General features: G+C 34.5%; 1 protein-coding gene across 1 annotated transcript; it reads right to left on the reverse strand.

Annotated features, from left to right (window-relative positions):
- Nucleotides 1–2,558: 2,558 nt before the first annotated feature.
- On the reverse strand, nt 2,559–6,560 carry LOC110035865 (E3 ubiquitin-protein ligase XB3-like). The gene is made up of 8 exons (XM_020740178.1): nt 6,348–6,560; nt 6,199–6,258; nt 6,035–6,106; nt 5,817–5,938; nt 5,576–5,716; nt 5,377–5,484; nt 3,811–4,090; nt 2,559–3,103 (listed from the first exon to the last, which is right to left on the reverse strand). Exons 1-8 carry the CDS (start codon nt 6,528–6,530, stop codon nt 2,759–2,761), a joined length of 1,311 nt encoding a protein of 436 aa, XP_020595837.1. The 5' UTR covers nt 6,531–6,560; the 3' UTR covers nt 2,559–2,758.
- Between the last annotated feature and the right edge of the window lie 1,331 nt (nt 6,561–7,891).

The raw sequence follows: 7,891 nt of genomic DNA on the forward strand, positions 1-7,891 counted from the left end.
TATTCTAAAGCAAACCAACATTCTAACACTGAAATCTTAACATCAAAATTTAAAGTATAAACATAGATAGTGCAATAATATAAAGGAAATGCAATCCAAATCAACAAATTAAAATAAGTTGTACTAAACAAAACGTTCTGTGCATAAATTAAGTTCAAACATCTTCTTCACTCTCGTACTCCTGGATTTCTCGAAAGTGTGTGACATGCTGATAGGGGTTTTCAGTCCCATCAAACACCTTGAAAAGCAAAGGTACAAGGCCCTTAAGATATTGAACTTAATCAAATTCCTCTAAGGTAGGATCTACTCCTCAGAACCATTGATCCACCCCTTACCTAGGCCATCGTTTCCTTGACATTTTGCCCAACTAATTGAGTGATGTCTTTTTCAAGGATCCCGCTTTGGGTGGAATTATTTTTTTTCTTTTTATTTTCTATCTCTTCCTCTGTTGATTTTCACTTATTATCGAGAGTGTGGACTAACTCTGGTCGGTTGAACTCAGCAGATGGCGACTATGTCATTTGTGGAAAGCTATGCAAAGTTGCTAACACGATCATCATTTTTTCAACTTTCTTCTTGAAATGATTGATTTTCTCATCTCACTGTTGTATGATCCTTTACAGCTCTTCTGTCAATTACTCATTGCTTTGTGTTGGCATTTCTCGTGTAGATGAGGTAGCTCAAGTCTCCATTTGTTTATTTATACAAACCCCCTCCTCTATGTCATCAAGAGGGTCTCTTTTTCTATCTACCAGCAACTGTCTGACATCGACTCTTAACTTTTTCAATCTTTCTTCTATTGAAGGGGTTTCTTCTTGGAGAGTGTCAACTAGAATGATAGACTGCGTACCCACAACATTAGATACATTCTCTGATGGGCTACGTCTCCATACATTCTTTTTTATATGAGATTGGATACCTTCGGAGGCATTTCATCGTGCTATGAACGAGTGCGATCCCTACCTCGTAACATCCGCAGCACTCGAAGCATTGCTATTTACATAATTACTATTTGGATGATGCTTTAAACTATCGAACCGATGCATTTATACAGTGTAATATCAAACAAAAGAAAAAAAACATGTGTTCCAATTTTTTCGTGAATTTTGATAATTGTGCGAGAATAAGAAAAATGAATGAAAAGGGTGTTAGATTTATAATTAATGAAGTTTGAAGAGACATTTATGTAATTGCCCATATTTTTTTGTAGTGAAAAACTTTCTAATGAACTACTGGAAGCACCCCTATCGTGATAGAATCAATTGCCCGTGGTGAGAGCTTTGCCTAAATGACCGCCTAACAATCTCAATGATTTAAGTGATGAAATTATGGAACAGTTCCTTTTTTTTTTTATTTTATCGCCATTTTAACGCCAAGGCAAACTTGATTCATGTGATCTTGAATTCTTTTGAAATCATTTTGTTAATATGCTCATTTGATTTTGATTTATAAAGATATAGAATCTACATTTCATTCAACCTTTCAAATAATTTAAAAGGTATTATTTATAGGTTGAGCTCACTTCTCAATATCTTTTTGACAGATTTGGATGATTGGATATCAGAGCATCTACCCCATCGCAACGCATCGTCTCAATCATAAATTTATTAGACTGAATCTAGATGTCCTAAAACATTTATTTGAAACTTATAAATTGAATTAAAAATGATTTCTCATCCATTAAATGAGTGAAAATCCCCACATGATCTAGTTGATTTTCAATTAGACATTTAAACAAAGATCCTACCAAATTAATGTCATGCATAAAACCTGCTTCCAAATTTATTTTGAGCAGAACATAACTCTCCTTTCATGAAAAAAACTAATAATCAATGAAGCATGGGAAGACAATAATATATTATAGGAAAATTTACATGCATGCCACCAAATTATTATGAATTTACATATCCAATAGCCAAAGTTTGATATTTGTACTTAAAAAAATTGTCATAAAATATTTTGTGATAAAAACATACTCAATTTTAAAGTGGTATTTTTTATATGACATGAAGGATGGGTGGTATGTATATTAATATGAGTATTTAGGTGGTGATCTAAATAAATAAGAATTGTTTGATGTGCATGAAAATGCCCCAACCGAATATTGGTCCATCATACAGATTTAATTTGATTCATTTTTTTGTTATTTTAGCGATAAAGGACCAAAATAATATTCATCACTATGATTTACCCCCCTCTTGATTAAACCCCATATGCCTAATTGAACATGTTATAAGGAATCATATCAACAAAAATATAGTTTTTTTCCCAAAATGAGTTTCGCCAAAGCTGTCCCTCCCATGAGTCATGGCAGTGTGCATTGGAAATATAAAATTTTCAGATCAAGATGAGACTTAAAATAAAAAATAAGTACCAAAAAAGTATTTATAATAGGAGAGATTCTCTCTCAGAACCTTATAAACGCAAATTACTAAGCTGGAACCCACATCTTCTCTCAGATTCATATAGATTTTGTCCTATTCCATCAATGTTCTCCATGGTACACACATTCATCATTAAAAAAAAAAATAAACAGTGCATTTCCAAAGCCATGCAAATGTCATACGAGATACCTTTGCTCAATCATAGAGAGTCACATGACTTCCAAGACTTTTACATGCTTTTTCACGCCAAATTTAATGGTGAAATGAATAACTCATTAAAAGTGAAGTTATGATATAAAGAAGATTACAACAGAATGCATACCTTAATTCCATTCACGGCTCATTATTTAAATGCCTCCAACCTCTCATTTATTTCAAGGCTTATCAAGCATATCACTGCTATCAGCTATTCGAGAGCCCATTTTTCCTATGGTTGCCATTGTGGAAGGCAAGCCTTTAAAGCTGCTGCTGCCTTCTGTTAAGTTACGAGACCGCCTTGCTTTGCTCGGACTTAAAAAGCTTTTGGCGGCGACCAGTCGAATAATGTTGCTCCGACAGAAAGGGCAGACTGGTGGAGTTTGGGAAGAAGTTGCAGGATTGGGTCTGTTGTGGCAGCAGAGAGCTAGAGTGCAGTGAGCGCACATCTGGTGCCCGCAATCCTGAACTTCAATTGTGCAGGCTTGATCAAAGCATATGCAGCAGAGCTCATATTCATTGATCTGAAATATAAATTCAATCTTTTAGGACTGGCGCAATCAGTGAAATATGTTTATCTGTTTTAGGAAGTTCAATCAACAACATAAAATTGAAATCCTTTTACAGTTAGTAACATTAGAAACAGAAAAATTAAAAGGCTGCTTCATTTTTTATATTTTTTATCTCCATTAATTATTTTTAATTTCTTCATGTTTTATTTGAAATAATTTGGTTATTATAGAAACGTTCAAAACTCCATTTCGATGTTAACAAGGGTTTTAAAAATAAAAAAAATGACTACGTCAATATAGGGTGGTTTGAGAAATTCCTAATAAACTATATATAATATGAAAATTTTAACATTAAATTTGTTTCAAGTCATATATATATTATAAAAATTGTCTCTTACAGGTCTAGGATGAATTCATTCGGTCTCTCTTATATAAAATCAAAACTCCATCACTATCATATATGTAATGGCTCCATTTGGTTTGAAGGAATTGAAATAAAAGGAATTAAAGAAAAAAAAAAGAGGAACACTTCTTGTTGAGGAGAATAGTAGAAACTAAACTTCTCCATTTTGCGATTGGACCAAGAAAATAATCAATGAATTGAAAAGGAAAACATCCTTAACGTTATTCATATTTTTTCAAATAATTAAAATATAATTATAAGGAGGACAGTATTTGCTTTCTGCATAAGAGGATACTAATATATCGTGAAATAATACCTCAGACGTGTAGTCATCATGATCTTCATAGTCATCATTTATCTCAGCTTCACGATGGATAGGAGAAGCAAAGGAATAAGCTGTGCCTCTCAGGATATTCTTCTCCCTTGCTCGGTTGGCCTCCACGAGAGCTTCCTCAAGCAAAGCTTTTGCATCAGGGTTTAGTTCACTAATAAACTTCAACGGAGAAGGCCAAACCAGAGGCTCTGCTGATCCTGGATTCAGCAGAGCAGCACAAGCTCCATGCTTTCGCTTCAATGCAACAAAATAGGGTATTCTCCTGGAAATTATAAATAACCACAAGAAATTTATTTCAAATAGAGAACCAGTTCTGCTAGAACAATAAAAAAAGTGATGAACCCATGCGAAGGTTAAAAATTATTATCAGATCTATAATTTGAAAATCTTTAAATGGAGGATTGAAGGGGAGACTCTAACGAGTGAATCAACGGAGAACAAATGATCAAAAGTGCTTTCAGTTTTGAGCTAAAAGCTCATGCTTATGACCATTTGGTATGTACAAATCAATGAAATTTTCAATGAAAAAAATCAAGTGAGAATATATAGACCAAAATTTGATCATGATGAGTTAAATTATTAAGATTTATTTTGAAATAAGTGCAACACTAAAATAAATTGACTATGCTGAACCTCACCTCAAAACAAATCTAATGTTTTTAAACCCTTGAAGATATCATGATCAAATTTTTCTTCTTTTTTAATTATTTGATGTACTAAAGATTCATTTAGGGTGGCTGCAACGACTAATGAAAATGCAATATTTTTTTTTTGTATTAAATTTTTTCTGCTGGAATATTCAGCCAATTAGCTGAAAATGGAGTTCTAAGGTGGTTATTTTTGCGCACTCACTTTGCCAGAAAAAAAAATAGTATAAGTTTTTCCACTTTAGCAAAATTAAACAATAATTTTTCAGGAAAATTTATATACATACCACGCAATTCTTATGCATACATATCTAACTCCTAAAATTTATAACACTTTGGTATTAGAAAACTATGCATGAAAAGTGGTATTTCACTTTTAAAAAGTCAATGATAGTGATATCTTTTATGTGATGCAAAAGATTTGCGTAGTAATGTTTTTAAACATGAAAGTTTAGGTGTTCGGTATGTAAAAGTATAAGAATTGTGTAGTATGTATGCAAATACACATTTTCTTTAAAGCTACCACACACTAAGGGGACGGTTTGGTAGAAGTTTTTAAGTGGATTTATAAAACCAGAAAAACAGCAAAATGCAGGAGTTCCATAGATTTGCAAATTTTCAGCTTTAGGAAGTCAAATTTTGCCTTCAATTCGGCCTAAATCTGGATTTATCAATTCTAAGGGTTGGGTTGATTTAGGGATTTACTAAATCCAACTAATGTTAAATCCTACTTGCAACAAGCAACCCCTAAAAGTTTACCTTTTAACCACAAAAATTTCTGAAAAATAAAAATGAATGTTTACCTAAACATAAAAATAATTCTTGTCTCAAAATAAAACTGTAATAATTCCCGTAAACAGAAACTTCATCAGTTTTAACAGGCTCGGCAATGAACACATACCCTGATGCATCTTTTTGAAGACGATCAGCACCCCAAGACAACAATTCACGAACGCAATCCAAGGATCCTCCACGAGCAGCCAGGTGAAGTGGGCTACTACCTGGGCAGCTGCAGTAGCTTATCTTTTAAGCTATTGAATAGCAAGGAAATCATACTTTAACATTTAAAAATAAATTATTGAGTAAGTGAAAGTTTTTACCCATATCTGGCCGTTAAAGCACTCACAAGAGCTCCATTGTCCAATAGAATGCGAACACATGATCGATGCCCTTGCCTTGCTGCTAGATGCAAAGGGGTTGCGCCAGTCCCATCGCTCACATTGACGAAACGAGCAAAACCCCTAAGAACAGCAAGTCTAAAAAGTCTATTTATTTTTTTTAACAAAGAACAGTTTCTTGAACTCAAGCAAGACGATTTAAGCTAAATTCAAGGCAATCTACCATGAATTGACTACGGTTGTGGACTGGGCAGCAGATAGAATGGCTTGCAAGCAATCTGGATTGCCGTGATAGGCCGCAAAATGCAAACAAGTTCTTCCTTGTACCGAATCAAACTTCAAAATCTGAACAAAATGGAAACAATTGAAATAATTCAGATCAATCCGCATCGTTCACAAAGCAAGAAACTAAAAAGGAAAACCTAGGAAAAGATACAGCACATTTGCTCCAGCTTCGAGTAACTTTTGTACGCACTCAATCTTTCCGTGCATTGCAGCCAACATCAAAGGAGTCTTAAATAGCAACGCCCAAAAACAGTAAGACAGGTCAGATTAGCGAAAATCGTATAAAAAAGATTAATAATAACAATATCAAACATCTTCACCTGCTTATGCCTGTTTAAGAGATCTGGGTTCACAGATCGACCCAGCAGCATGGAAAGCAACTGCAAGAAAACAGACGCAGCACGAGTGAGAATCGGAAGGCAGGGAAACAGAAAGGAAATTGAGCAATAAATTTAAAAGCTATCGATACCTCGAAATGTCCATTGGAAGCGGCGATGTGGAAAGCCGAGCATCGATCATAGAAAGTGGTTCTGTTGAGAATGGCTGGGTCGATGCTCAGCGATAACTCTACAGTTTCCAGATCCGCGAACTGTACGGCTCTGAAGAAATTGAATTCGGGAGTGTATCTAACGCAGCTCTGGCTCTGACCCATAGTTCTCTTCGCAGGAACCGTCGCCGGCTGGCGCCGGGCTGCCGCCGCTCAAGCGAGCGGCGCTGTTCCGCTGACAGTTGTCTGCCAGGCAGACGGAAGAATCGTGATGACTGAGTGATTTTGAGGAATAATAAAGCAGGCGATTCCGTTTATTGTCACCTGCAGTGAGCTTACCATCCATTTGAAAATTCGGTCATTCGCTTGACTGGCTGACTCCTTCGGGAGTTTGCCATGGGGACCATGTTTAATTTAAATGAAGTCTTCATTATGGGAACCATACAGCTATGATTTGAACTACCGAAACGGTGTATTCATGCGTGCTACCATCAAACTATTGAGAATTTAATAAAAATGAAAATATGAATTGGGTTTTCACGATCAACTTTAATATTTCAGTGAAATTTTGAGATATGAATGAAAGAGATTGATTAATTTGTAAGTAGGAAGTTCTGGGTGGTCTGTATTCATTTGCCCTTTTTGTATCAAGTTGGATAAATTTTTCGATGGATACATACATTAATTTTATATTTAAAAGAACATAATTAAACTTATCATGTCCAAAGTATCAAATAATAAACATTTATTTAAGAGAAAATTGATTTTATGTGCCTCATAATAATAAAAATTTGAGAAATATGCAGGTTTCAAGTACATTTGAAACTTCATTTTGGACTTGAAAAACTATTGCTTTAGCTAAAGAGTGCTTGTTCAATCTGTGATGATTGATATTCATTTAAATAAGGTTCAAACTACATTCAAATAAGATTTTTTACCTAAAATTGAATCATATATCAAAACAGTTCAATATGATTAAAAATATGGATCAAACAATTTTTTTTTTTTATTTTGTAAAATTTAAATAAAGTTCAAATATAGTTCAATATACGGGTAGGTTTGGGGCATCTTATTGCTACACGTGTTTTGAAAACGCTAAAAGCACTGTTTTAAAATGAATGTGCAACAGCTTGTCCTAATAATTTTCTTATGTTAAAATGAATGTGCAACAGCTTGTCCTAATAATTTCTTAAATTCAGATCAAAGTTTAAACCCCGCGGACCACTTTTTTCGCGTGGTTATGACGTCGCTGCCCGGGGTAATTCCTCTTTCGCATCTCTCCTCTACCCTATTTTTCCTCTCTCGCATCTCTGTTCAAAGCCTTCTTTATTTGTTCTCCTTATTCTACATTGTTCTATGGTTATTTCTACCCTCGCTCTTTGGGTGTTAAGCACTTTGGCTTTTGCGATTAGTGGCTTTGAACAGTGTGTGGATTACTTATTCCGAGTTGTGGGTGTATGCTATGAAAAAATAATGAGTTTATGCTTTCAGAAAGGGGCAATGCCTTATTGCATTTATTTTTTTTT

This window comes from Phalaenopsis equestris, unplaced genomic scaffold (genome assembly GCF_001263595.1).
Source record: "Phalaenopsis equestris unplaced genomic scaffold, ASM126359v1 Scaffold200385, whole genome shotgun sequence".
In the NCBI taxonomy this organism is placed as follows: domain Eukaryota; kingdom Viridiplantae; phylum Streptophyta; class Magnoliopsida; order Asparagales; family Orchidaceae; genus Phalaenopsis; species Phalaenopsis equestris.